We start from the raw sequence: 16,891 nt of genomic DNA on the forward strand, positions 1-16,891 counted from the left end.
CAAAAAGGGAGGTAAGGTGGCAGCATTAATTAGGGAAAAGAACATGTTCTGGAGGGGGAAAGGGCAAGAAGCCATTTGATTAGAATTAAGAATCAAAAAGGGTATGATTATGCTACTGGGGGTATTCCTCTGAATAGAATCATTGAATCCCTACAGTGCAGAAGGAGGCCATTCGGCCCATCAAGTCTGCACCGGCCTTCTGAAGGAGTACCCTACCTAGGACCAACCCCCACCCGATCTTCAATAGTGGGTCAGTGAGTGATATTGGGCGCTGTTATGTCGGAGTTTGCCGCAAAGAGAAAAGGTAACCCCACTAGGGCAATTTAGCATAGCCAATCCACCTAACCTGCACACCTTTGGAAATAGAAGAGGTAGAGGAGCCACTCTGCAGTTGGGTGGCAGTGTAGCAGTGATTAGCACTGTTGCTTCACAGTGCCAAAGACCCAGGTTCAATTCCTGGCTTGGGTCTCTGTCTGTGTGGAGTCTGCACATTCTCCCAGTGTCTACGTGGGTTTCCTCCCACAAGTCCCGAAAGACCAGCTTGTTAGGTGAACTGGACATTCTGAATTCTCCCTCAGTGTACCTGAATAAGTGTTGGAGAGTGGCGACTCGGGGATTTTCACAGTAACTAGTGTTAATGTAAGCCTACTTGTGACACTAATAAAGATCATTATTATTATAAAAATCAGAGTTGTGCAAGAACTAGAGTGGTGGGACTGAATTTTGTGATTCCAATTGTTGCAAACGTTGAGAGGTTTGCTGCTCTTGAGGTGCAATGCCACTGCAACTTTCAGCAACCAAGACGTAGGGGCAGAAGTAGGCCATTTGGCCCATCGAGGTTCCTCCACCATTCAATGAGATCATGGCTGATCTGATATAATCATAGAATCGCTACAGTGCAGAAGGAAGCCATTCGGTCCATTGAGTCTGCATGACCCTCTGAAAGAGCCCTCACGCAATTCCCATTGCCCCACCTAACCTTTTGGACACTAAGGGGTAATTTCGCATGACCAATCCACCTAACCCATACATTTTTGGACTGTGGGAGGAAACTGGAACACCTGGAGGAAACCCATGTGGACACAGAAATAATGTACAAACTGCACAGTGACCCAAGGCTGGAATTGAACCAGGGTCCCTGGCATCGTGAGGCAGCAGTGTACCACTGTGCCGCCCTCAACTCCACTTGCCCGCCTTATCCCCATAATCCTCAATTCCTTTACTGATTAAAAATCGGTCTACCCAAGTAGTATCAGGGGCGCCGACCAGGTGCCCCGCCCACCCAGTTTCATTGTTTTTGCTTGTTCTGTTTCTATTTTCTTTAAAAAAAACAGAAAAGAGAGGGGGCCAATGACATGTATAACGTAATTGTCTCTTTGTTGCTTCTATGTATATACGCTTCCCCAGTTTTTATTCTGCCACCCCTTGGTTTTTTAGTTATGTAGTGTTTTTATTATCTCTTTTTGGTAAATATACCGTGTATAAAAAAACTCAATAAAAAACATTTAACAAAAAAAATCTGTCTATCGTAGCCTTGAACATACTTGGTATTTACCAAGATGGCGCCGGAGCGAGGCGACTCTCTGCGAGCTCTTCCCAACAGATCCACTTTTTACTTAACTTATATTCGTTCTAATCTTTTAAAAATTAATTCTAAAACTAACATTATTACTAACCTCTCTCTTTTATCTTCCCTTCAGGCTTGAACATCCTCAGAGGCCCGTGGAGACCTTTTGACCCGACCCGACCTGACCTCCATGACCTGGAAGTGGATCGGGCCCAAACCGGAAGTGAAGCCCCGACCTCGATTTGGAGCGGACCTGGACCTCGGAGCTCCCAACCCGGCCTAACTACCGATGCCAGCCCCCGGATCGCCTTGCCCAGTCCCCGGAGCTCCCGACCCAACTCCCGACGGCAAGACCCGGCCCAATGCGACCCCCAGAGACCCGCCCAGCGACCCGACCCGGAGAGGCCGCCCAACAACCCGACTTACCTGGTGATGGAAGAAAGAAAAATCCACGTGGAGGCTCGACCGGGCCTACTTCAAGATCCGACCCCAGGAGCGCCCAGGGAGGGAACAGACCACGGGACCCCGCCCAACCTGCCTCAGGAAGCCCCTGCCCACGACCCCGAAATGGCGGAGACCCCGCGCGAGGACCCAAATGCGCTGCAATGCGCCCGCAGAATGCTGGGACCCATCCAGATCGCAAACATGCCCCCCTAGCAACCCCTCTACCTCAACCAGTGCCCGGGACCCTGCCAGACGCGACCCCAGATACGTAAACAGCGCCCTGGTCCCCGCCAGCGCCCCTGCCAGACGCAACCACCTACCTTCCACAAGAGCTGACATCTGCCATCGGATCCCAGGATCATCCAGGAGCAGCCGCCGACCGAGGAAGCAAGGGAAACGCGGCAGTCTGCAGGTTAGACTGAAGCAATGCGGTTTCAAGACCCCTCTCCCCAGTATACTCCTGGCAAACGCCCAAGCGATCGAAAACAAGCTGGATGAACTTAACGCCAGACTTACCTCTCAGAGGGAAGTCAGAGACTGCTGTGTGCTCTGTTTCACAGAGACATGGCTCACCCCCACCTTACCGGACTGTGCCTTACAACCTGAAGGCTTCTCAATTCACCGGGCGGACCGCACGGCATCATCAGGCAAAGCGAAGGGTGGCAGGTTGTGCCTCCTCATCAACTCCTCCTGGTGCTTGGATGTGGCGACCTACTACTCCCAGACCTGGAATACCTGACCGTGAAGTGCTGCCCATATTATCTTCCACGTGAGCTCACTTCCAGTCTACATCCCACCCCAGGCAGAAGTGAGGAAGGCGCTGGACGAACTATACACAGTTATAAATAACTATGAAACAGAACACCCAAAGACCTTGTTCATCGTGGCCGGAGACGTCAACAAGGCCAACCTCAAGAGTGTACTGCCAAAATTCCACCAGCACATCTCCTGTCCCACCAGAGGCGACAACACTCTTGACCACTGCTACTCAAAAATCAAGGCGCCTACCGTTCCATCCCCCGACCGCACTTTGGGAAATCAGACCATAAGACGGTGCTCCTTCTCCCGGCATACAAGCAGAAACTCAAGCGGGAGATTCCAGCAAAGAAGGTTGTGCAGTGCTGGTCAGAGGAGACAGAAGTGCTCTTATGTGACTGCTTAGAGACAGTGGACTGGTCCATATTTAAGAACTCAGCGACCAACTTAAATGCGTATGCCACCACTGTCACAGACTTCATCAGCAAATGTGTGGACGACTGCGTGCCAAAGAAAGCAATTCGTACGTTCCCCAACCGGACGGAAACCATGGCTCAATCGCGAGATTGACTCCCTGCTGAAGGACAGATCTGAGGCGTTCAAGACAACGATCCTGATCTATATAAGAAATCCAGGTACGACCTCCGCAAAGCCATCCGAGATGCCAAGAGAGAATATCAAACCAAGCTAGAGTCACAGACAGACTATCGGCAGTTGTGGCAAGGATTAAACAACATAACGGGCTACAAAGCGTAGCCGAACAGTATCTCTGGCAGCAGCGCACCCTTCCCCGATGAACTCAATGCATTCTATGCTCGGTTCGAGCAGGTAACCAACAATCCGCTGTCGAGTGCCCCAGCAGCCCATAATTCACCTATACCCACCATCACAGCTTCCGAAGTCAGATTGGCCTTCCTGAAAGTGAATCCTTGGAAGGCGACGGGCCCGGACGGGATCCCTGGTCGTGCACTCAGCCTGCGCGGACCAGCTGACTGAAGTATTCGCGGCCATCTTTAACCTGCCCCTACTCCACTCCGAGGTTCCCACCTGCTTCAAGGTTACCACCACCTACCGGTACCAAAGAAGAACCAGGCAACGTGCCTCAATGACTACCAGTGGCCCTGACTTCAGTCGTAATGAAGTGCTTTGAGAGGTTGATCATGAAGCGCATCACCTCCATACTCCCAGAACGCCTTGATCCACTGCAATTCACATACCACTGCAACCGGTCCACATCAGACCCCATTTCGCTGGCCCTACACTCATCCCTAGAGCATCTCGAAAACAAGGACTCCTACATCAGTCACCTATTTATTGACTACAGCTCCGCCTTCAACACCATAATCCCATAATATCAAAGCTCCAAAACCTAGGACTTGGCTTCCCACTTTGAAACTGGATCCTCAATTTTCTGACCAACAGACCACAATCAGTAAGAATGAACAACATCTCCTCCACAATAGTCCTCAACACCGGGGCCCCGCAAGACTGCGTACTTAGCCCCCTACTCTACTCCCTGTACACACACGACTGCGTGGCAAAACGTGGTTCCAACTCCATCTACAAGTTTGCTGACGATACGGCCATAGTGGGCCGGATCTCGAATAACGACGAGTCAGAATACAGGCAGAAGATAGAGAACCTAGTGGAGTAGTGTAGCGACAACAATCTCTCCCTCAATGCCAGCAAAACTAAAGAGCTGGTCATTGACTTCAGGAAGCAAAGTACTGTACACACTCCTGTCAGCATCAATGGGACCGAGGTGGAGATGGTTAGCAGTTTCAAATTCCATGGGGTGCACATCTCCAAACATCCGTCCTGGTCCACCCACGTCGACCCTACCATACCAAGAAAGCATAACAGCACCTATACTTCCTCAGGAAACTAAGGAAATTCGGCATGTCCACATTAAACCTTACCAACTTTTACAGATGCACCATAGAAAGCATCCTATCGGGCTGCATCACAGCCTGGTATGGCAACTGCTCGGCCCAGGACCGCAAGAAACTTCAGAGAGTCGTGAACACCGCCCAGTCCATCACACAAACCTGCCTCCCATCCATTGACTCCATCTACACCTCCCGCTGCCTGGGGAAAGCGGGCAGCATAATCAAAGATCCCTCCCACCCGGCTTACTCACTTTTCCAACTTCTTCCATCGGACAGGAGATACAGAAGTCGGAGAACACGCACAAACAGACTCAAAAATAGCTTCTTCCAAACTGTCACCAGACTCCTAAATGACCCTCTTATGGACTGACCTCATTAACACTACACCCTGTATGCTTCATCCGATGCCAGTGCTTATGTAGTTACACTGTATATGTTGTGTTGCCCTATTATGTATTTTCTTTTATTCCCTTTTCTTCTCATGTACTTAATGATCTGTTGAGCTGCTCGCAGAAAAATAGTTTTCACTGTACCTCGGTACACATGACAATAAACAAATCCAATCCAATCCAACAGTACAGCCTCTACAGCTTCCTGCGTTAAAAGAGTTCCACAGATTCATTACTCTCAGAAGAAATTTCTCATCTGTGTCTTAAATGGGCAACCCCTTACTCCGAGATTATGCCCTCTGATCCCAGACTCTTCCACAAGGCGAAAAAACTTCTTAGTATCTAGATAAATTTTGACCTACATGGGAGTCGAGGGTAATGGGAGGTAGACAGGCAAATGGAGTTAAGAACACAATCGGATCAACCATGATTTTATCGAATGGCAGAGCAGACGAGAGGAGCCAAATGGCCTACTCCTGCTTCTATTTCTTCTGTTCCTATTTAATGGTTTGCTATAATCTTTCAATCTTCCCTAGATATGAGAGAGGTGTCAGAGGATTGGTGAGTGGCAGCCTTATTCAAGAAAGGGTGGAAGGATATTCCAAGTAACTACAGGCCAGTCATTTACCATCACTGATGGATAAGACTTAAAGTTTGGAGGGTCGGGGTTGCAGGGTGGGGTGGGTCCGGGCTTTGGGGGAGTCCTGTGGGTGTCAGTCTGGGTGTTTATAATAGTTATCCAGAAGTTAAAAGAGGTTTTAATCCTACTAACATTTTCTGGATAACTATTGGTGTAACCCTGGCAGAACCATCTGAAGTAAGCAATTTTAATTGCTTTTTTGGGTGGTTTTCATTTCCACCCAAATCTGATGCTGGGGAACTCAGGAGGTTCTGGTCCATTAAATAGTGTAAAATAACAATGGCAACCATCTGCTTTACAGAATTGCTTTCATGAACTTTGAAAATCAAGCATCAAAGCATACTCCTTGAAAATCAGTAGAATTACTTACAATAATAGGTAGAGTGAAATTAAAGCCAACTGCTGCAGCTGTGTAGAAATCAAAAATTGCTGACCCACTTAATGCAGTTTAAGGGATAGCTTTCCAATTGACCCATAGCGCCGAAATACAAACAGTGCCATTTGGTCAATATAAAAATAGTTGTCCGGGATAAATAGAAGTGTTATGTGGTGGGGACTGTAGTTTACATTTTTCCTCAATAAATTTCATCTGGCATGGTTCGATTCAATTACATATTTTGCCTGAAATTTTCTACAAGTTGAGCTGCCTCTTCCACTGTCCAATAGTTTGATATAATCAGCAAGTTTGACTAAATTGCACGGAGTTTCTAATTCCAGGTTAGGTGTGAACAGTTGTAGCGCCAACACCAAGTCCTTGGTTACCTCACTTGTCTCCACTTGCTCCCATAATAATTATCAATTTTTTCTCCCCTTCAACCAGCTTATTCTTCTTGACGGTCTGTATTTTGAGTGCCTACATCGGAGCCTTTTAGAACCATGAGACAACCTGTAGCCATCTGGGATGGCCACTTCCCGATTACAAAATGGACACTTTGCAAAGATTGCAGGGAAAATGGAAAATGCTGAGAAAACAAGCAGGTTCAGAGCTTGTCTGTATATTGGAGCCCCAGCTCCCAGCCAAGACCAAAACTGTAGGCCCATTAGCATACCAATGGCCCATCTCCGGGAACAAAAGAGTAACATTCGAGTAACCGATACTAAGGCAGACACCCGGCGCCAGAGGAGACCGAAACAAAGCAGGCCAACGGCCACCTAGGACACGCCCAACCATCAGGGCACCCACCCTTTTATTAGATGAAATCAATAGGACAGCTCAAGAAATGGCCCAATTGATTGGGGCCAAGTTCAAGGCCCGCCCAAAAGGGCACGAAGCCCCTTTGGGTATAAGAAGGAGCCCCCAAGAGAGAATCGTTCTCTTGGGCCCGGCTCTCCCCGAGGAGAGACCTGTCCACCAGCTGCACCAGAAGCAAGTAAGTCCAAGGTCAACGCACGCTACCAGACAGACGACCTCAGCTGTTCCCCTGTACCAGTTCGACCCCAGCAGCCTCAGAACCGAACAACGGCCATTGTTCCTCTGACTGAGTGGGCGCCCAAAACTAAGTATAGGCTTTAACAGTAGTGATAGTTTAGTCTGCAGAGTTTCGTGCATGAATATATTTAACTGTGTGTGTAAATAAATAAGCATCGACTTTGAACTAACTGGTGTATCGAGTCTTTGATCAGTATTCGGGTTTGAACCTTGTGGCAGTATCGAAAGATACCTGGCGACTCTAGAGCGAAATGTAATTAGAATTAAGGAAGGCGACCATATTGACCACCATATTCAGAGCCAACCAAAGAGAGCAACAAGCCCAACTGGGCCACTAATTTCCCAAAAGTTACTCAGGGAGGTTGACTGTTGTGCAGATAATCTTCAAATTTACTCCTGATAACGGAATCCATTATTTTATATGTAGTGGAAGGAAGACTAATAGGCTTCTGAATGTCTTGGTACTGGTATCCAAAACTGGATGACAAGTTAGCCTGTTTTAAATCTACTTGCCAATCTCCAGTATACTGGTGATCATTCGTGCTGTTAGAATTTCTTAACCGTCTTTCTCCACACTCTGAAATAAGCACCATTTAATCCTGGGGTTCAATTGTTGTGAGTCTCTGTAACTGTTGTAGGATATACATCCGATTTATATCTAAAACATAATAACGTTCCATCACGAAAATGTCACATTAAATATCTAATTTGTAACCTTTATTTATCATTTACAAAGACATTCTGACATACATGAGGAATCCACTGTATTCCTTTCACTACTTGTAAGCAAGCTGTCACTGTCCGTCCACCTGCATAACTAAACAAATGTTACAACTATCATTATTGGTTGCTAAGTTAATGATTCCTATGAAGTTTGCTCTGATTCCTTATCATGTACTTCCGCCAATTTTATTTTAATGTTAAAAAAAGTTTTGAAAAGTAGTAAAAACCAGCTTTAAAAAGAAATGATGATCTAGATAAATATAGGCTAGTAAATCTAACACTTGCGGCAAGAACATTTTTAGTCTTCAATTAAGGATATATTTACCACATAACTGGGTGAAAAAGAGCAAATAATTTGAAGTAGCTAACATGGAATTTTAAAAGGGACAGTCATAGTTAAAAAAAACTCAGAATGTGAGGAAAATAATTAGACACGGCAGATGGTGAAAGTCTTCCACAATGCACTACATAGGAAAATGTTGGGAAAAATCTAGGGGCATGGAATTTGGGATTATAATAAATTGGATTAAAAAAGTGTCAGGAAGGAGAAAACAGTTATTTAAAGTAGGGTAAATGGTGTCACACAGGGTTCAGATTTGGATCATTGGTGTTCACTCTGTAGAATAATTATTTGTTTGTATAGGTTGAGGAGGATTAGTATCAAATTTATTGATAATACCAAAACACAAGGTACAAAATTATTTGGAGGTTCAAGAATATATATACTAACATGATAGGGAATAGGCTAAAAGGTAGCAAATGGAATTTAATGTCAGTAAGTGAGATATGATGTCTCTTGGTTAAATATTAACAGCAGTAACTACACTTGACAAGACTAAGTTCGACATTCTGGAACTGCAGCTAGGCTAAAACGTCACAGGATATTAAAGGCACGACCATCTCAGCTAGATAAAGCCATAAAAACACAAATGGAATTCTATGTTTTAATCACACAACGTGTAGACTATAAAAGCCAAGTGGTAATACAAGGCGATATATAACCTTAATAAGATCAGTTAGGATCTTTGCGCAGGTCAAGGAGACACAGCCGGAGTGAGACACATCCAAAGTGGGAATTGGAACTTGGTAATTTGGTGCAGTGAGGTAATTCGGTACAGAGTGGGAGAAGGTGCTTTTTCCCTACATTTTTGTTCTCTTTCTTCTCACCTGTAACTTTTAATCTGCAGGGAGAGAACCAGAGAGACCATCCTGGGAAGGTAAGTGATTTTTATTTTTATTACCTTTTCAAATTGTGTGTGTGTGTGTGTGTGTGTGTGTGGGGGGGGGGGGGGGGGGGGGGGGAGGAAACTGAAGTGACATCACAGTAAAGCTGTGACCTGATTGGCTGGTTGGGAATCTACACTAAATTTAAAAATTAAACATTGTTAAACTAATTAAACATAATTACTTAATTATAATTTAGAGGGGTATCTAAGCCAGAGATCAGAGAGTACTGTATTTAGCTTTCACATTTATAGTAGAAATCTAGTGCTAGGAAACATGTAGTTAACAGTAATTTTATTTTATTTTTTAAATTAAAAAAAAAAAAAATTAATTTACTAATTAATTAACACAATGTGAATTAGAGGGGTGCAGTGCTCTCTCTGACTGTGAGATGTGGCAGGTCCGGAGGCTTCCAGCATCCCGGATGGCTTCATCTGCAGAATGTACACCCAACTAGGTGTACAGACCACATGGTTCGGTTGGAGAGCAGTTGGATGCACTTAGGAGCATGCAGGTGGCGGAAAGCGTCATAGATAGCAGTTATATAAATGTGGTCACACTCAAGGTGCAGGCAGAGAAATGGGTGACCAACAGAAGGGGCAGGCAGTCAGTGCAGGAATCCCCTGTGGTTGTCCCTCTCTCGGACAGGTATACCCCTTTGGATACTGTTGGGGGGGATAGCCAGGGAAAACAGGGGAAATCAGCAGTAGCCAGAGCAGTGGCACCACAGTTGGCTCTGATGTTCAGCAGGGAGGGTCAAAGCGCAGAAGAGCAATAGTCATAGGGGACTCTATAGTCAGGGGCACAGATAGGCGCTTCTGTGGACGTGAAAGAGACTCCAGGATGGTATGTTGCCTCCCTGGTGCCAGGGTCCAGGATGTCTCCGAACGGGTAGCGGGCATCCTGAAGGGGGAGGGCAAACAGGCAGAGGTCGTTGTACATATTGGTACTAAAGTCATAGGCAGGAAGGGGCATGAGGTCCTGCAGCAGGAGTTCAGGGAGCTAGGCAGAAAGTTAAAAGACAGGACCTCGAGGGTTGTAATCTCGGGTTTACTCCCTGTGCCACGTGCCAGTCAGGCTAAAAATAGAAAGATAGAGCAGCTAAACATGTGGCTAAACAGCTGGTGTAGGAGGGAGGGTTGCCGTCATCTGGACCACTGGGAGCTCTTCCGGGGCAGGTGTGACCTGTATAAGAAGGACGGGTTGCATCTAATCTGGAGAGGCATAAATATCCTGGCCGCGAGGTTTGCTAGTGTCACACGGGAGGGTTTCAACTAGTATGGCAGGGGGGTGGATACCGGAGCAATAGGTCAGAAGGTGAAAGCATTGAGGGAGAACTAGGGAATAGGGCCAGTATGGCTCTGAGGAAGAGCAGACAGGGAGATGTTGCTGAAAACAGCGAGTCTGGTGGCCTGAAGTGCATATGTTTTAATGCAAGTAGCATTACGGGTAAGGCAGATGAACTTAGAGTTTGGATTAGTACTTGGAACTATGATGTTGTTGCCATTGCAGAGACCTGGTGGAGGGAAGGACAGGATTGGCAGCTAAACGTTCCAGGATTTAGATGTTTCAGGCGGGATAGAGGAGGATGTAAAAGGGGTGGTGGAGTTGCGCTACTTGTCAGGGAGACTATCACAGCTGTACTACGGGAGGACACCTCAGAGGGCAGCGAGGCTATATGGGTAGAGATCAGGAATAAAAAGGATGCAGTCACAATGTTGGGGTTTACTACAGGCCTCCCAACAGCCAGCGGGAGATATAGGAGCAGATAGGTAGACAGATTTTGGAAATGAGTAAAAACAACAGGGTTGTGATGGGAGACGTCAATTTCGCCAATATTGACTGGGACTCACTCAGTGCTAGGGGCTTAGACGGGGCAGAGTTCATAAGGAGCATCCAGGAAGGCTTCTTAAAACAATATGTAGATAGTCCAACTAGGGAAGGGGCTGTACTGGACCGGGTATTGGGGAATGAGCCCGGCCAGGTGGTAGAAGTTTCAGTAGGGGAGCATTTCGGGAACAGTGACCACAATTCAGTAAGTTTTAAAGTGCTGGTGGACAAGGATAAGAGTGGTCCTAGGGTGAATGTGCTAAATTGGGGGGGTGGGAGGGAGGCTAATTATAACAATATTAGGCGGGAACTGAAGAACATAGATTGGGGGCGGATGTTTGAGGGTAAATCAACATCTGACATGTAGGAGGCTTTCAAATGTCAATTGAAAGGAATTCAGGGCCGGCACGTTCCTGTACGGAAGAAGGATAAATACGGCAAATTTCAGGAACCTTGGATAACGAGAGGTATTGTAGGCCTCGTTAAAAAGAAAAAGGAGGCATTTGTCAGAGCTAGAAGGCTGGGAACAGACAAAGCCTGTGTGGAATATAAGGAAAGTAGGAAGGAACTTAAGCAAGAAGTCAGGAGAGCTAGAAGGGGTCACGAAAAGTCACTGGCAAATAGGGTTAAGGAAATTCCCAAGGCTTTCTACATGTACATAAAAAGCAAGAGGGTAGCCAGGGAAAGGGTTGGCCCATTGAAGGATAGGCAAGGGAATCTAGGCAAGGGAATCTATGTGTGGAGCCAGAGGAAATGGGCGAGGTACTAAATGAATACTTTGCATCAGTATTCACCAAAGAAAAGGAATTGGTGGATGTTGAGTCTGGAGAAGGGCGTGTAGATAGCCTGGGTCACATTTGAGGTCCAAAAAGACGAGATGTTGGGCGCCTTGAAAAATATTAAGGTAGATAAGTTCCCAGAGCCTGATGGGATCTACCCCAGAATACTGAAAGAGGCTAGAGAGGAAATTGCTGAGGCCTTGACAGAAATCTTTGGATCCTCACTGTCTTCAGGTGATGTCCCGGAGGACTGGAGAATAGCCAATGTTGTTCCTTTGTTTAAGAAGGGTAGCAAGGATAATCCAGGGAACTACAGGCCGGTGAGCCTTATGTCAGTGGGAGGGAAATTACTGGAGAGAATTCTTCGAGACAGGATCTACTCCCATTTGGAAGCAAATGGCCGTATTAGCGTGAGGCAGCATGGTTTTGTGAAGGGGAGGTCGTGTCTCATTAACTTGATAGAGTTTTTCGAAGAGGTCACAAAGATGACTGATGCAGGTAGGGCAGTGGATGTTGTCCATATGGACTTCAGCAAGGCCTTTGACAAGGTCCCTCATGGTAGACTGGTACAAAAGGTGAAGTCACACGGGATCAGGGGTGAGCTGGCAAGATGGATACAGAACTGGCTAGGTCATAGAAGGCAGAGAGTAGCAATGGAAGGGTGCTTTTCTAATTGGAGGGCTGTGACTAGTGGTGTTCCGCAGGGGTCAGTGCTGGGACCTTTGCTGTTCGTAGTGTATACAAATGATTTGGACGAAAATGTAACTGGTCTGATTAGTAAGTTTGCAGACGACACAAAGGTTGGTGGAATTGCAGATAGCGATGAGGACTGTCAGAGGATACAGCAGGATTTAGATCGTTTAGAGACTTGGGCGGAGAGATGGCAGATGGAGTTGAATACGGACAAATGTGAGGTAATGCATTTTGGAAGGTCTAATGCAGGTAGGGAATATACAGTGAATGGTAGAACCTTCAAGAGTATTGAAAGTCAGAGAGATCTAGGTGTGCAGGTACACAGGTCACTGAAAGGGGCAACACAGGTGGAGAAGGTAGTCAAGAAGGCATACGGATGCTTGCCTTCATTGGCCGGGGCATTGAGTATAAGAATTGGCAAGTCATGTTGCAGCTGTATAGAACCTTAGTTAGGCCACACTTGGAGTATAGTGTTCAATTCTGGTCGCCACACTACGAGAAGGATGTGGAGGCTTTAGACAGGCTGCAGAAGAGATTTACCAGGATGTTGCCTGGTATGGAGGGCATTAGCTGTGAGGAGCAGTTGAATAAACTCAGTTTGTTCTCACTGGAATGATGGAGGTTGAGAGGTGACTTGATAGAGGTCTAGAAAATTATGAGGGGCATAGACAGAATGGATAGTCAGAGGCTTTTTCCCAGGGTAAAGGGGTCAATTACTAGGGGCATAGGTTTAAGGTGCGAGGGGCAAGATTTAGAGGAGATGTACGAGGCAGGTTTTTTTTTTTTTTTTTTTATACACAGAGGGTAGTGGGTGCCTGGAACTCGCTGCCGGAGATGGTGCTGAAAGCAGGGACGATAGTGACATTTAAGGGGCATATTGACAAATACATGAATAGGATGGGAATAGAGGGATACGGATCAAGGAAGTGTAGAAGATTTTAGTTTAGACGGGCAGCATGGTCGGCGCAGGCTTGGAGGGCCTGTTCCTGTGCTGTACTTTTCTTTGTTCTTTGTACTTTGTGCAGTTCTAGGCCACATGATAGGAGGGATGTTGAAGCTTCAGTTAGAGTGCAATGCAGATTTACTAGAATTAGTGAAAAAATGTTTAAATTGTGTCGCTTTTTATTTGAGGCAAAATTATACACCCAAAACAAAGTCTTCGTGATGGTGTGGATGTGTGATCAGAGACTCATTTTGGACTCAAACACCAAGGTTGCAAACTATTAGGCTCCACATCAGGCAGTTGACAAGGATGGAAATGGTGGCCAGGGGAAGGAGTTTGTGGCAGCGGCCAAGGAAAATGTGCCATTATGACTCAATGACTCCAGTGTTTGTCTAGAGATCATAGTCTCTTGGCTCAGGTTATCGATTATTCCCAATATTTAATTGCAGGAAATTTTGGTACATCTAATATTGGATGATAGACAAGTAGCGTGACAAATAAGAGACAATGGATGGGTCTAGAAAAGTGGTGGTGAGACAGAGCTGAGTGTTATCAGCATACAAGTGGAAACCGGTGTTTTTGGGCTGTTTTACCGAGGGGCAGCAAGTAGATGAGAAACAGAAGAGGACCAATGATAGATCCTTGGGGGTTCCAAGGGGTGGGAATGGAAAGAAAAGCCATTGTAGATGAAGAGAAGTCAAGGCACCATTCATAAGCACACAGGCTATCTTCAGAGAGTCCCGCTCAACTGTTAACTCTCAGATTAACTAGTTATTAATTTAATCTGCTTGTGGGTTATTGCTGTTTGCAAATTGGATGTCATGTTTTCCTGCATTACAACAACGACTATACCTTAAAAAGTACTACACTGGCTGCCAAATTAAAAGTGCTTTCTCCATATACAAATATAGAAACAAAACACAAATAGCTCTTTTACAAAGTTCCCATTCCACTTTTTCATTCTGAAGAAACTAGCCAGTATTTTTTTCAAATGCCGTCCATAATCAGCCACCACTTAAGTCATTGAGTCATAGAGGTCTACAGCACAGAAAAGGCCGTTTGGCCCATTGTATCTGCACCAATCACAAACAAGCATCTAAGTATTCTAATCCCATTTTCCAGCACTTGGCCCATAGCTCTGTAGGCCACAGCATTGCAAGTACACATCTAAATACCGAAATGTTATAAGGACCTCTTGCTTCCACCACCCTTTCAGGCAGAAAATTCCAGACTCCACCCCCCCTCCCCAAGTGAAAAAGGTTTTCCTTACATCCCCTCTAAACGTCCCACTCCTTATCTTAAATCTATACCCCTCGTCATTAATCCCTCCAGCAAGGGGAAAGGTTCTTCCTGTCTACTCTTTGCCCCTCAATTTTTTACATCTCAATCATATCCCCATCAGTTTCCCCTGTTCCAAGGAAAAAAACACCAGTCCATCCAATCTCTCCATAGCTAAAACTCTCCATCCCGGGAAACATTCTGGTGCATTTCCTTTCTATCCTTTCCAGTGCTCTCACCCTCCCCCCTATAATGTGGATTCCAGAACTTCACACAATACTCTAGCTATGGCCTAACCAACGTTTTATACAACTTCAGCATAACCTCCCTGCTCTTAAACTCGATGTTCTGGCTTATAAAGGCAAGAATACCACATGTATTCTTAACAATTGTATCTACCTGCCCTGTGTACATGGACCAAGTTCGGTCCTGCCATTTTTTTCTTTTATTAGTTCATGGGACATGGGCAACGCACACTGTGCTAGCATTTATTGCCCATCCCTAATTGCCCTTGTGGGGGGCAGTTACGAGTCGACCACATTGCTGTGGATCTGGAATCACATGTAGGCCAGACTAGGTAAGGATGGCAGATTTCCTTCCCTAAAGGACATTAGTGAACCAGATGGGTTTTTACAACAATCAACATTAGTTTCATGGTCGTCATTAGACTTTTATGGAATTCAAATTTCACCATCTGCAGTGGCGGATTTGAACCTGGGCCCCCAGAGTATTACTCTGTCTTAGGCTAATCAGTCCAGTGATAATACCAACCCCACCACCACCCCAGATCATGTATTCCCTTGTCTTGTTTGTCCTGTCCAAGTGCATCACCTTACACTATCAGGATTCAATTCCATTTGCCCATCTGACCAGCCCAAAGTTTTCCACATTTGACAAGTTTACATTGAACCATTTTTCTAATCTCCCCCTTTACTGTATTTTGTGTATATAATACATTATTTCTGGCATGGATATAATGGGTCAAATGGTCTCTTTCTGTGCCATTATGACTCTGGTGCTCGTCTTGGTACAACTGATCAATAAAAGTAGTTCATGTATGTTTACCCAAGTCTCTCATCCAATTTCTCAAATAGTAATTCCTTCCTCAAACTTTCTGAAAGCCCACATAAACTACACTTGCGGTGTCCTCTCAACTGTAGGTTATTCTTTTAAAAGAGCATCAACCTAGTCAAACCTGATCGATCCTTCTGACAAATGAAGAAAATCAATAAAGACTTGGGAAACAGCTCTCAGAAAACAGTCATAAAAATAAAAGCGCAGTACTAACTAGTGTTTGAAAGTCTATTAAAAAAGTTTTCAATGCTCAGTTTTTCAAATTAAGAAATCTAAATGTGAATGAATCAAATGACTACTGTTGTTAATTTAGGTAATTCATTGGTTGAGAAAAAAAGTGCAAAAGACAGAAATGCACAAAATAATAAGCACGTTTACTTACATCAAGTAATCAGGCTTTTTGGCTGGTAACATAGGATTGCTGGAACCGGTGCACTTCCTATTTATTCCTGCAAAAGAATAGAGGTTTCTGTATATCTGTTTTGCTATACAGCAGAAGGTACAGAAATAACAGCAAACTTTTGACCTTTGCCACACTGCAGCTAAAACTTGTGGGAAGATTTTAATGCTCTTGCTCCTGTATTACATTTTTCAATGCAAATAGTGCACTGGTTTTCAACTCCACAGATTACAAACAGCAGCAGCCATATGGTCAGCTCAGTCACTACCAATAACAAACCTAGAGTCTGAAACGGCAATAACTGAATTACCCACACAATAGAGGTCAAAGCACTAAGATCTCCACCCAGGGTCAGTCTCCTACTGTTTCCAAATCTGGCAGACAAGGAACCATTCAGGAATTAATAAGACAGCAGCAGATGTGGCTATGTTAAAGAATGCAATTTTAGGACCTTTCCCACCCTATGTTTTGTGGGGATCAGAAATGAGAACACAGCATGGTTATTAACTAAAACTAGGTTAGAGTACTTTGGTCTCACTCTGACACGGAATTCTTCTTATTTATGATCTGAACAGTCTAATAATAATAATGTTAGTTGCAGCAACTGCAACAGCAAACCATGTTTGTAAAGAGTTTAACACATTTTAGAGTGTTACTGAAATGGTCAGCAGGATTTGGTCTAATTATTTAATAGTTAAAGAATTAATTCAGTCATTTAAACTTTCTCAAATATTTTGAACATTTTGAACACCGCTTACACTCAGAAAAAGATCAGAGTTGTGGCAAAAGATTGAGAGGCGGACCATCTACCTTTATACATATTCAACTATCTG

The 16,891-nt window shown here is 45.1% G+C and overlaps 1 protein-coding gene across 2 annotated transcripts in view; it reads right to left on the bottom strand.

Moving 5' to 3' along the window:
* The window catches only part of ell2 (elongation factor for RNA polymerase II 2), a 227,121-nt gene that overhangs the window by 17,955 nt on the left and 192,275 nt on the right, over positions 1 to 16,891 (bottom strand). For both annotated transcript variants that reach the window (XM_072516322.1, XM_072516323.1), the window contains exon 9: positions 16,041 to 16,107. In XM_072516322.1, coding sequence (XP_072372423.1) covers positions 16,041 to 16,107 — 67 coding nt within the window. The remainder of the gene's footprint in view (positions 1 to 16,040; positions 16,108 to 16,891) is intronic.

This window comes from Scyliorhinus torazame, chromosome 9, assembly GCF_047496885.1.
Source record: "Scyliorhinus torazame isolate Kashiwa2021f chromosome 9, sScyTor2.1, whole genome shotgun sequence".
Classification (NCBI taxonomy): domain Eukaryota; kingdom Metazoa; phylum Chordata; class Chondrichthyes; order Carcharhiniformes; family Scyliorhinidae; genus Scyliorhinus; species Scyliorhinus torazame.